The 18,732-nt window shown below is 41.0% G+C and overlaps 2 protein-coding genes across 2 annotated transcripts in view; one reads left to right on the top strand and one right to left on the bottom strand.

Annotated features, from left to right (window-relative positions):
• Positions 1-1,643, bottom strand: part of LOC138966450 (DEP domain-containing mTOR-interacting protein-like) — an 11,891-nt gene extending 10,248 nt beyond the window's left edge. The window contains exon 1 of the mRNA XM_070338698.1: positions 1,341-1,643. Within this exon, the coding sequence (XP_070194799.1) occupies positions 1,341-1,411 (71 nt within the window). The 5' untranslated portion in view covers positions 1,412-1,643. The remainder of the gene's footprint in view (positions 1-1,340) is intronic.
• Positions 1,644-1,964: 321 nt separating this feature from the next.
• On the top strand, positions 1,965-15,570 carry LOC138966451 (sister chromatid cohesion protein DCC1-like). Its single transcript, XM_070338699.1, has 11 exons — positions 1,965-2,018; positions 3,352-3,516; positions 5,052-5,217; positions 5,668-5,802; positions 7,278-7,368; positions 8,065-8,203; positions 8,893-8,957; positions 10,491-10,561; positions 12,715-12,792; positions 13,451-13,536; positions 13,853-15,570. Exons 1-11 carry the CDS (start codon positions 1,966-1,968, stop codon positions 14,022-14,024), a joined length of 1,221 nt encoding a protein of 406 aa, XP_070194800.1. The 5' UTR covers position 1,965; the 3' UTR covers positions 14,025-15,570.
• The last annotated feature ends 3,162 nt before the right edge of the window (positions 15,571-18,732 follow it).

The raw sequence follows: 18,732 nt of genomic DNA on the forward strand, positions 1-18,732 counted from the left end.
TCAGTGTGTGTGTGTGTGTGTGTGTGTGTGTGTGTGTGTGTGTGTGTGTGTGTGTGTGTGTGTGTGTGTGTGTGTGAATGTCTGTGCGTGTGTCAGTGTGACTTTGTCTCTCTATCCCTGTCTCTCTCTCTCTGTACTCTTCTGCCCATCCCCTTCCTTAACTACGATTAAACACACACCCTGATTTCTGATTGAATTAATGGGTTGTGCAACCTTCTTAGGACAGATCCGTTATCTGCGTGGGCGTTCGCATATTAATAGAACAACAATGCAATGAAAACGAATAGTCTGACATGTAAACGATAACCTGTATTCATATTCCTGTCATAATTACGGGTAATCCTGCAATTCACGAGAAATGTATAGGTTTGCTCACATAATGCAGATACATGCTGATTCATTTTGAGGTATGGTTATCAAGGAACTACCTGATCTACCTGGTTATTTTCGACACATTAAATAACAACTTGCCAGTAAGTTATACAGCTTTTACTGTGATAAATGTTCCTTAGCCACTGCCTTTTTTTTCTACACTAAAAACATGTTTCTATCATCATTTTGAAAACAAATTAATTTTGCGAAGACTCTGTCGCTTTCTTCCATAGAACAATAATGAAAACGAGTAGTTCGACATGTAAACGATAACCAGGCTGTATTCATATTCCTGTCATAATTACGGGTAATCCTGCAATTCACGAGAAATGTATGGGTTTGTTTATATAGTGCAGAAACGTGCTGATTCATTTTGAGGTATGGTTATCAAGGAACTACCTGAGCTATATTTGAGAAAGTTAACAGCTTAGGATTATTTTCGTCACATGAAACAACAACTTGCCAGTAAGTTATACAGCTTTTACTGTGCTAAATGTTCCTTAAGCCACTGCCTTTTTTTCTGCAGTAAAAACATGTTTCTTTCATCAATTTGAGACAAAAAAAGAAGAAAAAACACCCAAACAAACAACAGCCTAAAAATATAAACCAAACAAAACAAAAAAAACGATCCCCTCCCCCTTGAACAATTTCAAACCACTTTTGTGATTTTATTTTTAATGATGTTGTCTTTCAAGTAAGAAGCAGCTTTTTTTGTTTTGTCAGTTGATGTTTTTGTTCGTTTTTTGTCGCATGCACGTGGAAACGACAGCAGTCCGTAATACAGAATACAGAATACAGAATCTTTAATTGCCCAATGTTAGGAATTTGTGATGACATTGCGGTTAATGAAAGTCCATTCAAGATGTGATAAAAAAAAAATTAAAAAAAAAACAAACAGCGATGACGATAAAGTTTTACAGACAAATCTCACCATTTTTACAAACGAAAATAATGTATTACTGACTAACCTGATATGTTCTCCAACTGTGTATATGTCGTATGACGATCCATTTGTCTTGTCTGTCTCTTTTCCCAGCATTTTCCTGTCACTTTTTCACACTGTAGAACAACGTCTGAGGTTAAAATGATAACTACTTCCAATACACTGAGCAGCCGTCAATCCTTGCCGCGTACTGAGTGGCACGTTCAGCCCGATTCGTCTTCCGCTTGTTTCGCTTTGAATTAATTAACAAAAGAAGTACAGTCCCCACTAGTCGTCGTTTCCTGTCGCTGCGCGAGCGTGTGCTTTGTTTAAGTCATTTACTCGCTGTTTAAATGACAATGGTAAAACGTGGTAGACCAATTGCCACACCGTGCTGTTTTGTTTTGGTGAGAATACGCCACGCCCACTGAAAGCGACACCTTTCAACTTTGACCCGAGAGCTGACCTTCTCAGGTTGCTGGTTCGCTCCTACTGTCACTACAGTGTCATTTTGATGTTTCGTGATCTTTTAATACACTAGAACATTTGTATTTTTAAACAACATGTAAGTTGTTACTACTAACGCTTAATTATAAATAGAATTTACGCAAAATGGCAGAAATTTGTGTTGCTAACGAAACTAAATGTGCTAGCTTCCGGTGTTGTCAACTATGGCGGGAGAGATGGATACTGTGGACTCTTCCATCAAGACTTCACCAAAGAGGTGAGATCACCTTGTACAAATTTGGGCAAAATTTACTACTCGTTGGTCATATTCAGATTAGTTAAACCAATTGGGTAATCTTGAATTCATAGCTCAGAATTCAGTGGCATTCTTGACTAATTTTTGATACAAGTCCCCGTAAACAAGCCAAAGAACATTTGTCGTGAAATTAATTGACGGATTGAGCTCCAAACTTTGGCATAATTAATTAATTTGGTTGTTTGATCGACGAAAATGACGCCAAAAAGCTTACGTTTTCAATCAAGGGACATCATTTACACGACAGAGTTACGTCCCCTGTCTGAATTCACGGATAATTCCGTCTGTGACGCATGTAAACGAAATGCAATCGTACACAAAGGTACAGTTCATTCCGTGACTTCAAAGTGCAGGTTCTGCAAATTTGGAGGCTTAGAGTTAGATGCCTTTGAATTCTGAGCTATGAATTGAACACACAAAAGTTCAAGATTACCACCTCTTCTGATTGCTTTCAGTTTTACAAAGACGTGGCGGTTTTTATTGATGTTTTGCGTCGTCTGCCACTGCAGACCACTTCAGCAAGTTCAGTGGCATGCGCTCGCACTCGTACTACTACTAGTGTAGCATAAGCTAACTAGAAGTAGCAAGATGCGCGTTATGTTGTCTTTTGATCGTTCGGTCAGGCATGAGATAGATCGGTCGCTTACTCGCCCTGGGCGACTAGAAAAGAACTTGGGCAAACAGAATTTGAAAAAGTGATCGCCCACTTGGAGAGTGTCGATTTTGTTTGAATGATTCAATTTAAAGCCGCAGTTTTGAAAGAATGTCTGCTATGTGCTACAGCCACTCGTTCCTCCAAGTCTATTATCACTAGTTATCAACACCCAGCTTCCCCATGCCCACAGGCTAATTTACAGGCAGTCTCCAATTTCACACGAAGACACGAAAGTGAACGAAACGGTGACTTCCCCTTTTTTCTCGGTCCAGTAATCAGAGATACCACCATACTACTGCTTATCTAAACAGTTCCAGACACTTGTTGGATAGAGGGTGTGAGTGTCAGTTGCGCGTCTGGAGGTCATTAATCAAATCTTCGTACTCGCAGAAAAATTCCTCCCGAACTTCGCCTTTAAACAGCTAGTGTGTTCATTGTTGCTAGTGCTATTTTTTCTTTGCAGCAACATTGCAGTTACAACTTACACACATTTCCTTCAATCCTTTTATGACACTAATTTAAATGTTCATCACTTCATGTTATTTCTTCCGTTCTATAGTACATCCACTTATTTCATTCTGTACAGTCACAAAAAAAGTCAGTCAGTTTGCAAGTTTACCTATTTTCCCAATTCTGCAGATCTCAAGAAGACGTCAACACAGTTTTGAAGTATGCAAAGCTAGAGACCTCAGATGTGCGACCATGCGTGCAGACTATTTTCTTCTCAGAAAATCTGGAGAACGATACAGTCAAACTGTTGGAACTGGACGCAACTGTTCTCGATGCACTGCAAGCAGGTGACAGGTGGGTAGGAAGTAGACGCATGTACAGAAATCCAAAACAGGGATGGCCAAATCGTCCGCCCGGTCGCCAGGGGCGAGTAAAAAATCCGCCGGGCTAGTAAAAACTGCCTGGCAACTTGCCCGGCAACTCGCCTGGCTGGCCAATGAAAATTCTGGTCAAATGCGACCCTTTTGTTTGTACTTTAGAGTTTCAAAGCCATATAAACACTGCAGATCAACTTTGGTATGTACTGGGCCAGCGAAATTTCTGCCGGGCTAGTGACTTTCCTGAAGTTACTCGCCCGGCTGGCGAGTTAACATTTTGAGATTTGGCCATCCCTGCAAAAACAGATATATGAGATAGACTGCTATTGTGCTAACAAGTAAAATTTCAAAATTCAGGGAAAAAAACCAAGAATGGGAGGTTATTGGAACGTTTAAATTCTTTAATTTTATGACATAACGTTTTGTTTTGTCATAAATGAATCGTTCAAGTAACCTGCCATTCTTGGGTTTTTTAGTAGATTTACAGTCGAACCTGTTTAAATAACGACCATCCAACAAAGGACCAGCCCAAAGAGGTTGGTATAGACAGATGGTCATGATGGAAAGGATAGATAGGATAGGATGAATCCTATAGAAAAAAACATTCTTTTGTTTTTGTGAGGATGATTGGTATGGGCAGGTGGTCAATACAGAGAGGTGGTAGCCAGAACCGGTTTAGAGGTGGTAGCCAGAACCGGTTTAGAGGTGGTAGCCAGAACCGGTTTAGAGGTGGTAGCCAGAACCCGTTTGACTGCATTGTGAGCAGAAGATAAAAAAATAGACTACAATTTCTTCATCTTTTTGGTTTGTATGAATTAACAGAAAAGAACTGCTCGACAAATCATATGTTCTGAGTGACACTACCAGTTTGTTGGCAACTTGAAAAATTACTCTTGTGAAAGTTTTTACCTTCACTCTAAGTCTAACTCTCAGAGTCTCTCCTTTCAGTATTATATGACACCTCAATTTGCTAAATTTTGATTCTGGAGTGTGGTATTTTTCATGACAGAACCAAAACCAGAATAATGATTTTACAATTTTCTGAATTGTAGTTTGTATCTTCCATAAGGCCTAAAAAAAAAATAGGTGTGGTTACGGTAACCCGACCTACCCTATTTTTTTGGGCCGACCCTATAACTTTTTATTACATTTGTCAAAAAAATACCCAAAACAACAAGTAAACGAGTGCAGAAAACGCAATGAAAGCGAAAGCGCCCGAGTCGCACACTTATTTCCCTGTCAAGTAGGTTTAATTTGTACACATTAGAAAAAAAAGTTTAAAAAAAAAAAAGTGATTGCCTACCTTCCTACCCTATTTTTTTTGGCTATGTTACCGTAACCACACCTATTATTTTTTTTGGCCTAAGAACAAAGTCCTTACTTGATGTATATATATCTCTGGGTGACAGTGGGTGTAGTACAAATGTTAGTTTCTGTTACGAAAGGATGTTTTCAAGCTTTTGACAGGTTGGTTTTTCATTTCATTGTTGATGTTGTTTTCTTTTTCTTCAGAGTGACACTGCGAGGTGACAAGGATGACCATGCAGTTCTGTGTACCAAGAATCAAACCTTCGACATGAAAGACGCAGAATTGTCCAACTCTATGCTGCTGCTTCGGCACTTGGACTATGGACCTGATCTTCCTGATTCAGGCCCGCAGGAGATGCGAAAGAGAGAGGTACACATTATGTGATGTATTACCCCCCACACACACACCCAAAAAGGAAAAAAAGAGTGGTTAGGGTAACCGGACCTACTCTATTTTTCCCTACCACTACCAACCCTAAAACAATTTTTCCAGGGAAAAAGAAAAAGCAACACGCACTCACCCACTCACCACACACACACACACACACGCATGTACGCATGTACGCACGCACACGAACTGGCCACAGACTTTCTGTTCACACACACACACACGTCTCAATGAAAGCTTTTCCCCAAAGCAAACATGGTTTCATTTTGATCTTATAGTAGTAGTTCGGAGTCTTTGTTTGTAGTTACTAGTTAGATATTTCTTCAGAGTATATATATACCCTCGTGATGAATATATCTCGCTTCAAGTTCAGTCTTGTTCCCAAAGGTTTGGTTATAAGTTTTCTATACACACAGGGTCTTTTTCTCCCAGGTGTTTAGCGTTGTTCACGAGTACTATGAGCTGCGTCCTGTGAAACCCAAGTTGCGAGTGCTGCGTCAGATGTTGAACGAAAACCAGTACAGTGGCCGCGAGTGTGAGGAGGATGACCAACACACGGGCAAAAAGGTAGAGATCATAGAAATATAACCAATACAGAATACAGAATCTTTAATTGCCCAAGGTTGGGAATTTGTGATGACATTGCGGTTAAGAAACATTTCAATCCAGCCATATACGCCAACACCCGCATCATTTATACAACACGTAGCTGGTACATGTCCAGTTAAACACCCCCTTTAAGACCTCAAAATAGGGCGGGGATGTAGCTCAGTCAGTAGCGCGCTGGATTTGTATCCAGTTGGCCGCTGTCAGCGTGAGTTCGTCCCCACGTTCGGCGAGAGATTTATTTCTCAGAGTCAACTTTGTGTGCAGACTCTCCTCGGTGTCCGAACACCCCCCGTGTGTACACGCATACCCAGCATGCTTCCCCCGAAAGCGGCGTATGGCTGCCTAAATGGCGGGGTAAAACGGTCATACACGTAAAATTCCACTCGTGCAAAAAACAACAGTGTACGTGGGAGTTTCAGCCCACGAACGCAGAAGAAGAAGACCTCAAAATGTTTTGAACAGATGGGTCTTAAAAAGGAGGGAGTGTTAAAATGGAGGTAAATTTACAGAGGTTATGAAGAGAACATCTGAAAAAGCAAGGTCTTAAAACAGGGGAGGTGTTAATATTGGGGGTCTCAACAGGGGGTTCACTGTAGTCTGGCTGCGTTCTGTGTGGAGTTGGAAGTTTTGGTTTCTGGTTTGAATTAGTTTCTAAACGGGCACCAGTGGCTTTCTGCAAAATGAATTAATCAAACGTAATTTCACTCTGCGCATGAAGCAGTCAGGATGTTGATTTTGTTGTATGTGTGCAAGTGCAAGTTTACTGTTAGTAGTGTTACACTATTTTGTTGTATGCAAGAGCAAGTTTACTGTTAGTAGTGTTACACTATTTTGTTGTATGTGTGCAAGTTTACTGTTAGTAGTGTCACACTATTTTGTTGTATGTGTGCAAGTGCAAGTTTACTGTTAGTAGTGTTACACTATTTTGTTGTATGTGTGCAAGTTTACTGTTAGTAGTGTCACACTATTTTGTTGTATGTGTGCAAGTGCAAGTTTACTGTTAGTAGTGTTACACTATTTTGTTGTATGTGTGCAAGTGCAAGTTTACTGTTAGTAGTGTTACACTATTTTGTTGTATGTGTGCAAGTGCAAGTTTACTGTTAGTACATGTAGTGTTACACTATTTTGTTGTATGTGTGCAAGTTTACTGTTAGTAGTGTTACACTATTTTGTTGTATGTGTGCAAGAGCAAGTTTACTGTTAGTAGTGTTACACTATTTTGCTAGAATGTACTTGTATTTGATGTTTTTATTCAAAGTTAATATGTAAAGCGTGGAGATCATAGATTTGTGTGGTTCCCGCTATATAAGCTGTCATTATTATTATTATTATTATTATTATTATATTCAGTGGAGGGATGTTCTTATCCCATGTAAAAGCCTGGGTAGATCTGAGATGGTGCTTTTAAAGTATGTTTTTTTCTTTTTGTTCAGTACACAATGTCAGACTTCTTGAACGTGGTGCAAGCCAGTGAGGAGGAGATCGTTGCTGGACTAAAGAGACTCAAAGCCTTGGAGATTGAAGGTAGGAATCCGGACTGACCAACCTTTCTCATCTCATCATGAATGTGAACCTCTCACACAGCCAGTGTGAAGGTAGGGGGCCCTGGTAGCTCAGGTGGTAGAGCACTGGACTTGTGATCGGAAGGTCGCAGGTTCGAAATCTGGGCCGGGACGGACACGGGTCAACTTAATGTGCAGACCCAGAGACGGTATCCATCTCCCACCTCCGTATCACCACAGTGGCACGTAAAAGACCTTGGTCATTCTGCCATGAGTGCAGATGGCTGATACCACCTAAACACGCATACACTCATGTATCTAAAGATGGGTTAAAACCAGGGAACATGCCCCTAATGGCTTTGCCGTGAGGGTGTAAAACTTGAATTTCTCTCTCAGTGTGAAGGTCACTTGGGACAATGGCAGTGTGCTCTTGCTTTCAAGAAACAGTGACAGAACTGGGGGCCCTCTATCTTTTTGTGGAACGCCTCCCTTCAATAATCTAAGAAACATCCGGTGTTAAAAGGCTGGGAGTCTGAAAATGGAGGTAAATTTACAGAGGCTATGAACAGAACATCTAAAAATGGAGGGTCTTCAACTTAAAAAGGAGGAAGTTTTATATTGGAGGGTCTCTTTTTGTGTGTGGCAATGTTACTATTTGGGAAGGAGGGTGGGGGTGGGCAGGGTTCTACTGTGGTACAAGACAGATTTTTGCCTGCAGGAAAATGGCGAGTGCTGGACTTTGATTTTATGTCCACGGTGATGAGCAATATTGTACACCTGGCGGAGGAGAGAGACTGGATCAGTACAGGTGTGGCTTTGCACGAGTGCCTGGAGGTTCTGCAAGACCTGTTTCTGAGGTAAGACAAGACGAGGACGCTTTTTTGTAATGAGGACAAACTGGAATATGCCTGTCATTCCCACAGGATGAAAGTTGCTTGTTCATTCAGTGCTTCCTGGCTTACTGTTTGCTGTTTTTAGGGCACTTATTTCCATTGGTCACTTGATCTTGTCATTAATTAAAACCCTATCGTGGCGAGTGATGCTTTAATGCATCACCGGAGCCCTGTCGCGTGATGCATGAAAGCATCAACGGAGGCTTGATGCTTAAAAGCATCATCGGTTGTTGCCCTCTTTAGCGCTATGCCAAAGTTGGCAATGATTATGATCCACACAATTGTAACAGATGTAATGTTTAGGAATGCCAGTGTGCATATCCTAGACTGGTGAAGGATTGAACGATTGGTAAAAATGTGTCTGTTTTGTATGATATCTGTTGTTCATTAGATTAGAAAGGGGTAGCTAATGTCAGTGTAGTGATGTTAAAGTTACCGAGATATTTAGTTTCATGGTAAAACATCAGCTGTTCAAAGTGTATGTTTACATGCCACCATTGTGCTGAACTAACTTCATGCTCACATTTTCCTGTTGGTATTGATTGTTTACGTGCATGCTTTGCAGCGGGTGCAGCTGTCTTACAATTTTGTTTTGAAACAGTTAGTGGTGATTGCCAAAATGATATTAATTTGTGTTGTTGTTTGCATTGCAGAGAAGTGATCATTCATGTGCTGAAGTATTATTCAATACAAACAAGTGATACCAATGAAGACTCTGGTAAGTTTCATTTCAGAAAACTGTTGGCAAAAGATACTTTAAAGAGGAAACCAATTTAAACATATGTATAAAAAGGAAAATCCAGAGTAAAGAAGAGAAAGGGTTTGCCTGAAAACTTCGTTTTTGATTTTCTTGAATCACGTGTTCAGACACAGTTTTCTCTGTGTTGCTATTGAAATGTATGCAGCTGGTAGATAATCTGAAATGAGTGATGAGATAGATAAACTACCCAATGAAAATGTACATACAGTCGAACTCGCTTAAGACGAATCACTGGGGATCGGAAAAAAAGTTCGTCTTAACCAAAATTCGTATTAAGAAAATTGATTGATTTTTTTTAATTTTTTTAAGTCTTGTACATTTTATGGTGTTTCAATTTGTTTCTTTCGCAACTTTCATGCTGCTTCACGTTTAGACAATAAAGTGACATATTCAGTTACATGTTCATGTGTGTCTCATGTTGAGTGATGATTGTTGAGTTTGAGTGAGAGTGAGCACACAGATGTTTCATCCAGTTGTTACGTTTTTGGTCACACACACGCACACACTGACACTGTCCACATTCGCGGTGTTCCTATCATTTGTCCGGAATCACTTACCTTGGCGACGGGTAGCAAACCTTGGCCAATTTAGTTTTTTTTGTTTTGTTGCAACATGATGTTCAAATCCAAATCGATAGCACTGACTGACTGATAAACTATCGCGAACCGGCGAACGCAAACGTTGAGAGTGTGGTTTCCCTTGTCCAATGGCGTCCGTTCAAAACATTGATGTTTCGTTTTTGGTATTCGCGAAGGAAATAAACGTCAGTCAGTCATTCATGTTCAGTGTCTGAGCTATCAATCACTTTGATTCTAAATTTGAAATTGTTTTGTGAGTACAGTGTAATCAGTTTAACTTTATTCAGTGATCGGTTGAGCAATGGTTCAAGCAGTCGACGCAAGGGAAGACTTTGACACATGTATTCAAACTTCTCAAATTCCCATGATATGTCGATCTCGGGACGAGTTTAAAGATTTCGTCATAAGCGTGAGTAAATTACAGACATTATGCATGCTTGGGAATCCAAAAAGTGCTCGTTATAAGCATAAATTCGTTATAAAGAATTCGTTTTAAGCATTTTTTTTAAGCATGAAGAAAGAGGTATTCAGTTGGGAACTTAAAACTAATACGTCATAAGTCAAAATTCGTAACAAGCGTGTTCGTTTTAAGTGGGTTCGACTGTAGTGCTGTACAGTTTAGATTACTAAGCAGTCTAGAGACATCCTGCTTGCTGCCTCGCGATCCGAGAAAATTTTCCCTCTTTATCTTCACTGCGCTGGCTGCAAAACCCCTCCGTGAGGAGGTGTTTTCAGACACAGGGTGTAAGTGTGAAAATAAAACAGATCTACAGACAAGTTAGTGACTTTCTGAATAGTGATAACCCCTTGGAGTGCCCTGTCACATAATGTGACTTGAACATGATAGTCTGTTTTTGCAGTTTCTCAGAAGCAAGAAGACGATCATACAATTTTCCCCACACTTTCATTTCAGATGTTTACTTATTTGACGAAGACAAAGTGTGCCAGTTCTACGCTGAAGTCTGCCTGAGAAATTCTGGGAAGGTAGTTATATCCACTTACTTTGCCTTCACTTTAGGGGCTGAATATGTGATCTAATGGAGAGAAAGATGGAGGGAGAGAGAGAGACTCAATGAAGGGATCGATGTGTCTTTATGTGAGTGTGTGTGAGGGGACATTATAAGATGTTTGGTGGCTTGTTGACAGACCAGCTTTTTTGTTGGTTCAAGGGGACCATATCGTCTTTTGTTTCATCTTTATCGACCAAGGCCGAAGGCCTCGGTTGATAAATATGAGACAAAAGGCGATATGCTCCCCGAGGACCAACAACAAAATGCTGGTATGACAACGAGCCACCAAACATCGTTTTTGTCATCATTTTGGTTGTGCAACAAAATGCACAAAAACCCACAGGGAGACGAATTTTTAGAATCCAACTCCGGGCCACAAAGCATCGTCACAGTAGCACGAGATAACACGTCAAACTTGTATGTGACGTCAAACGCAGCTTGTTGACGCTTTTCTTCCAGTCTGAAAATGTACTGAGCTGCGATCATACCTGTGAGTTCAGTTGGTGTTGAGCATATTTCTTTTCTTTTAAGTGTTTATGACTTTTCGTTGTGGATTTTGCGATTACAGAGATAAGTTGCAAATTGACCATGAGTCGCCGCGGTAATTATCAACATTGATTGGGTCTTTGAGAGTGAATGCTTACAATCGTTGTCCTCGGAAACACAAATCCAAAGCCGCGATGGTTCCACACATCAAACAATCAGCCTGATTGGCTTTTACTTTGACAATCCACGTTTCACCTGAAAGCTCAAACCCATTCACCACCTCGAGTTATTGCATGGGAAACATGAGATTTATTTCCCAGGTGTTTGTGAATGAAAACTCGTGAAAATGATGACAATGCAATTTACAAATTACATGGGGTGGTGGTGATTGACATTACAGGCCCAGGGCTAGACCTAGTGTACCCATACAAGGTAGGGAAATAGTGATTGGCCAGGCAGGGGGGTCTGGGGAGCAAGCTCCTGACAGATGCTGTTGAAATCTAGAATTATTAGTATTTTGAGTCTCTTGAGAGAAAAAAAGGTACATTTGCTGAATAAGGAGGGGGGGGGGGGGGGCTTCAGCAAACCAAGGTCCCCCCCTTCCCCCTCCCCCCCCCCCCCCCCCCCCCCTCAGATCCAGCTCTGAAGCCAACATATAGGTATGCGGGCTTGACAGATTTGTAGCTGTTCTGTAGTGCCTGCACTATATCTGGTGTAATTGACTTGGCCTAGTGTAGCTCTCTGGCCTTCTGCTGTTACAAGTCTTGATGCCCAAGGCACCAAATGGGCAGCTTTAAGGTTAAGACAAGGAGAGGAATTTTTCATTTTGAGTTTAAAAAGTTATGTAACTGATCTTCAAAACAGCTATTTTTTTCCTGTCAATAGCATCACGTGGGTCAGTAATAATACTGAATGGTAAAGAGGTTGAAAAGTTCTGTGACTGATCTTGAATCCAGCTGTTCTTCCTGCCAATAGTATCATGCATGTGTGTCAGTAAATATTGAATGGTTAAGTTATTAATTGAAAGGTTTATGGTTGAATTGTTTTGCTTGTGCAGTTCAACCTGAGTGAGTTTCTTCAGGTGTGACTGATCTTGAATCCAGCTGTTCTTCCTGCCAATAGCATCATGCATGTGCGTCAGTGAATATTGAATGGTTAAGTTATTAATTGAAAGGTTTATGTTTGAATTGTTTTGCTTGTGCAGTTCAACCTGAGTGAGTTTCTTCAGGTGTGACTGATCTTGAATCCAGCTGTTCTTCCTGCCACTAGCATCATGCATGTGCGTCAGTAAATACAGGCATGGTACTCTTCCGCCGATCGGCGGAAATCCGCCGAAAACGAAAATCCAAAAAAAAAATCTGCTGATTGACTTGAGATTATTATTTTTTCTTACTCAAGCCTTGTTATCTTTCACTTATATCCCTCTCAGCTTCAAGGAGAGGGCACTAAACACATTTGAATTAGTAAAAAGTCATCAGCTTCAGGGGGCGTTGCCCCCTGACCCCCACAAGCCTGAGCGGCCCCCTGGACCCCCGGCTTTATTTCAGCTGAAATTGCCATTCCTTCAGTACCATGCCTGAAATATTGAATAGTTAAGTTATTAATTGAAAGGTTTATGTTTGAATTGTTTTGCTTGTGCAGTTCAACCTGAGTGAGTTTCTTCAGGTGTGGGACGAGAGTGTACCCATGGGCATGAAGACTTCCCTCACACAGATACAGGTTTGTTGCTGCATACTTTTATCTTGTCATTTGTGCTCGTTAGACTCAAAGATTCTACTGTCCTTATAAACTGAGGAAAATTGGCTCACAGTGTCAGGCGGTTTTAAAACAGGTTATGTCTTTCTCTTTACATTTGTGTGTGTTTGTGTCTATATTTGTTTGTGTCTATATGTTTGTCTGTGTGTGTCTGTGTCTGCATTTGTTGGTGTGTTTGTGTCTATATGTTTGTCTGTGTGTGTCTGTGTCTGCATTTGTTGGTGTGTTTGTGTCTATATTTGTTTGTGTCTATATGTTTGTCTGTGTCTGTGTCTGTGTCTGCATTTGTTGGTGTGTTTGTGTCTTTATCTTTGTCTGGCTATATCTGTGTTGGAGGAGGGGGCAGTTTTGGTGAAGACATTTTGGGAGCACCGGTAGATGACTTTTACGTAGCTATTTTCTGAATTTGAAATGAGACATTCTGGGAGTAGACCAAATAGGAATAAAACAGTTGGTCTGTTATTTGTTGTTGTTTAGTACTGTGATGTCTGCCACTCTTTGATGAAAAGTTTACAAACCTGGCACTATCTGGTTAATTTTAAAGTAAGGAGATACTCTTTTCCTCCAATTGTACAATGTTTGTAAGTTTTCAGTGAAGCAAAGACATTTGCATCCATTTCAGGGCATGGCTTTGGTGGACAGAGACTCTAACCCTGAGACCATCTCTTTCTTCCCTGCTGACAACTTACCTGAAGATGTTTCCGGAAGGTAAAATCTTGTCAATGTTAACAGTGGAACCACGATTAAGACCTCCAAAAATCTTAGCAATTCAGGTTTTAACAAGTCATTCAAAGCAAAATACATACATGTCAAAGATAGACAAAAAGATGGGGTCACACTGCAAACTGAATGTTTTTTATGAATTTTCTACTGTTGTATCATGATTGTGTAGGCCTAACGTCTTTTTCACAGCCAGACAGTTTGTGAGTGAATTTTATTTCATAATAATTCTCAGACTGGACTTTGATTTCTTTTATTATGAATGTTCTTCCCTTGTATCATAATGCTAATTCTATCTTCTCAGGTTTGACTACTTATTCGACACAAGAAAAAAGTGGACGCTTGACGAGATTAGCCCCTATGTCAGTGATCTGACCACACCAAAAATGGACGTCGGGGCGCTGCTCACCAAATACTCCAGGGCGTCCGTTCAAAACGGCATCAAGGTCTTCAGTTCAAGACGCACAATATCCTGAAAGTTGTGTGTGCATTCGGGTTAAAAATCATAGGGGTGGAGGGTTTGTCATTCTGGACACAGAAAAACTGGACATGGATCTCTGCTGACCAAGTATTCCAGGGCTTCTGTGGGGAACAAAAAAAGGTGTCAATGTCTTCAGTTCAAGACGCACAACATCCTGAAAGTAGTGTGGGCATTGTCGCCATTGAGATAAAAGATTCTGCGGGTTGGAGGGTCGGTCGTTCTGACCACAGAAAAACTAGACATGGAGTGCTGGTGAACAAGTATTCCTGGGCTTCTGTGGAGGAAAAGAAAAGGTGTCAGAGTCTTCAGCCCAAGACGTACACCATCCTGAAAGTAGTGTGGGCTTTGGACGGATGGTCATTCTGCTTAAAACAGACAAACTGGACATGGAATGCTGCTAACCAAGGATTCCATGCAAAACAGCATCAAGGTCTTCAGTTCAAAACATCCTGAAAGTTGTGTGCGCGTAAGGAGTAAAGATTTGGGGGGTGGGGTGTGAGGGTTGACTGCTCACGTCGTTGACCACGACAGATCTGTCCTGGAATATGAATATCCTGTACCTAAAATGTTAAGTCTTGCTGTGTTCTGTGTAGGGTAAGAATATTTTCCTGCAGTAATGTCTTAGAATTACACAGGTTACACTTAATTCAGCAAAACTGTCTCTCTTTGCACATAAAGCGGTCAGGCTGTAGAGTTTTGATATTGTTATTTTTGACTCACATGCGAAGCAAAAGTGAGTCTATGTACTCACCCGAGTCGTCCGTCCGTCCGTCCGTCCGGACGTCCGGAAAACTTTAACGTTGGATATTTCTTGGACACTATTCAGTCTATCAGTACCAAATTTGGCAAGATGGTGTATGATGACAAGGCCCCAAAAAACATACATAGCATCTTGACCTTGCTTCAAGGTCAAGGTCGCAGGGGCCATAAATGTTGTCTAAAAAACAGCTATTTTTCCCATTTTCTCTGAAGTTTTTGAGATTGAATATCTCACCTATATATGATATATAGGGCAAAGTAAGCCCCATCTTTTGATACCAGTTTGGTTTACCTTGCTTCAAGGTCAAGGTCACAGGAGCTCTTCAAAGTTGGATTGTATACATATTTTGAAGTGACCTTGACCCTGAACTATGGAAGATAACTGTTTCAAACTTAAAAATTATGTGGGGCACATGTTATGCTTTCATCATGAGACACATTTGGTCACATATGATCAAGGTCAAGGTCACTTTGACCCTTATGAAATGTGACCAAAATAAGGTAGTGAACCACTAAAAGTGACCATATCTCATGGTAGAAAGAGCCAATAAGCACCATTGTACTTCCTATGTCTTGAATTAACAGCTTTGTGTTGCATGACCTTGGATGACCTTGACCTTGGGTCAAGGTCACATGTATTTTGGTAGGAAAAATGTGTAAAGCCGTTCTTAGTGTATGATGTCTTTGCTAGGTTTAGTTATTTGACCTTGAAGGTCAAGGTCATGTAAAGGTCAAGGTCAAGCATGTGAGTCGTATGGGCTTTGCCCTTCTTGTTTATTTATTTTTTTATTTTATGCAATTTATTTCGCGCACATATCTCAACCACGGATTCAAGGCGCAGGGATTTATTTATGCCGTGTGAGATGGAATTTTTTACACAATATATCACGCATTCACCTCAAGCCTATTAGGGCGAGCATTCACCTTTCACGGCCTCTTATTCCAAGTCACACGGGTATTTGGTGGACATTTTTATCTATGCCTGTACAATTTTGTCAGGAAAGACCCTTTTGTCAATCGTGGGATCTTTAACGTGCACACCCCAATGTAGTGTACACGAAGGGACCTCGGTTTTTCGTCTCATCCGAAAGACTAGCACTTGAACCCACCACCTAGGTTAGGAAAGGGGGGAAGAAAATTGCTAACGCCCTGACCCAGGGTCGAACTCGCAACCTCTCGCTTCCGAGGCAAGTGCGTTTACCACTCGGCCACCCAGACCTTGATATGTGTGCAAGGGGAAGGAATGCCGATATCCTCTGCAAATGCCCAGACAGATCTATGGTGATGTTCCCTGTCGCTAACATGGGGAGGAATATATACCTTGAAATGACTTTCAGCAGGGCTTCATCATTTAGTGCCATTGAGGTACAGTGTATTCATCAGGCATGGGAATTGAAAAAAGTAAAAAAGGCTGAACATTTGTAAGTAATAGCAGGCATGAAAATTCTCCGTATTTTCCGTATTTTTGAAAAAAATAAACCGTATTTTTTTTTCCTTTCCGTATTTTTTTTTTTCTTCTTTTTTTGGCTCACGAAGTGTAGCCTATGCGATCGTAACTTTGTCTGTCTGTGCGTTTGTGCGTGTGTGTGTGCGTGTGTGTGTGTGTGTTTGTGCGTGTGTATGTCTGTGGTAGAAACTTTAACATTTCCGAGTCTATGTGTGAGTGGTTATCCAAGACTATGGATAAAGCTCGCATAAGATTACGTCACGGTCAAAAGTGTTTGACGTCAATTAATGCATCATGACGGCATGCCTCCCTGTAGTCTTTCTCTCTCGCGTGGTGTGTGTGGTCTCGGTCATTGTTATTTTGTCCCGCAGTGGGGCACTGCGGTTATGAAATTAAAGGCCCCTCCTGTTTTTGGAACCGCAGGAGCTTTCTAGTTTGCTGTTAGGTAGATTTTTGGTTCCTCTTTCCTGTCATGCTCTCTTTTTCTTCATGAATTTTCTTTTTTCTGCCTTCTTGCTCATTCACCTGTATTTTTTCCAAAAATCTCTTCTCTTGCCGCTTGTCTCGCGATTCATGTATAGTTTAATCTGTTAGTGTTCTGATGTAAGTCCAGCAGTAGATAGGTTAAGCCTATTTTAACATACTGGAAACTGGTAATCTTCCAGTAGGTATTAATTTAGTTTTACTAAAGCCTGCTGGGACACAAGTAATGGGTTAGTGCATTTGTAAACAGGAATCGCTTGACAAGTGGCCCCCTTCATCCCCCCCTTCCTCGTCCTGATATGGCTCTGCGTAGTCGGCTGGACGTTAAGCAACAAATAAACAAACAAATTGTTATTTTGAGCGGGCCGAGACTATTTGGCAGTCGTGTCCCTGTAAGTAGGCTACATGCAGACAGACAGATCTAGATCTAGTGTCTCTCTTTCTTGCACAGTGTCACCTAAGCTTACTGTGTGTGTGGGTGTGTGTGTGTGATGGAGTGATTGAGTTTGTGTTACTGTTTGTCTATTTCTTACGTGAGCCTTGAAGGCTTCGCCTCTTGTTTTAATTTTTTTTGGTTTTTTTTTTTGGTGTTTTTTTCCTAGTCATAGTTATAGTAAAATAGTTTTGGGGCCATGTTTGAATCCAATTTTAAGGCTCAGATAGCCCCAGATTGCACCAAATTGCACCCTTGAAAAAACAATTTTCCAGGGGGGCATGCCCCTGGACCCCCCTAGAAGTCTTGGCGCTTCGCTACAAAAGCCCGTCTCCTGATAAAACTTGGCTTTCGTGGTTTGGAAACTATATCCATTCCGGTACCCTCGCCATAAAGGTATAAGTCAAACTCTTGCTGGTTCTGCATGCTGTGTTTGATGTTATAAATTCCCATATTATTATTATTATTATCATTATTATTATGTACCGCGATCAGTTCACCACACACATCTTGAAAAGATCCGCACGCGTAAAAACTGACCCAAACACGACTACAAAGTCAAGATAACCCACAGAACCGGCGGCAATGCACCCTTTCGATTCGGCAGTTCGAGTTGCTCTAACAGTTCATCCGTGATTGCAAGAATGTCCTGCCGACGAAAGCGGAATTATCTGTACAGTTCCACGTCGTCGTAACGATTCAGTGGATGTAGGCGGTCAAGAAAGATCCGGCTGCTTCTCAAATTTCTTCTCATCCTGAATCGGCATGAAAGCAGCCGCCATTTTAAACGCTCCAATAGCCGGTTCCATAACTCTTATTGGAAGGAGGGGCCTGCTATAACTTTATGGATGGCATAAGGCTCTATGCGTGGTCCGTGCATTAGAAATAAGAGACTTTATGGAGTCCACAGACTTTATTGCTGTGACGTCATCAATTTAGGCTCTTATGGAGGGGCTATGCATTCCGGTCCTGATCATTTACTTTCCAGTATGATAAACAATACCTATAGAAAAGAAGGTCAATGAAAGCTAAGGCTTGCGTGTGTGTGTGTACATGCGTGCGTTAGTGTGTGTGAAGCATGTGAGACCACAAGGTAACCACAGGCTTGCGTGCAATGATATTCACTTATGAACACATTTTGACACCTTGCCACTTCGGCAACATTTAAAACAAGAACGCAATATTGTTCTAGTCTTGTATATCAGTAAAATAAATAAAATAAATAAAATAAATAAAAAATGCCAGTCATAAAAAATGCGAAAACGTAAATAGATTATCTCAATAGCAAACTATAATAATAATAATAATAATATGGGAGATTTATAGAGCGCTTAACGTTCTCTAAGCGCTTTACAATGAATTGGTGAGAGGTCAAGGCAGGTGAAGTAGCCCGCACGTTGAACATCTCTCATGCTGGGTATTTTCGTGTTTCTATAACCCACCCAACTGACATGGATTACAGGATCTTTTCCGTGCGCACTTGGTCTTGTGCTTGCGTGTACACACGAAGTGGGTTAAGTCACTAGCAGGTCTGCACATAAGTTGACCAGGGAGATCGGAAAAATCTCCACTTTTAACCCA

This window comes from Littorina saxatilis, linkage group LG5 (assembly GCF_037325665.1).
Source record: "Littorina saxatilis isolate snail1 linkage group LG5, US_GU_Lsax_2.0, whole genome shotgun sequence".
Lineage (NCBI taxonomy): Eukaryota > Metazoa > Mollusca > Gastropoda > Littorinimorpha > Littorinidae > Littorina > Littorina saxatilis.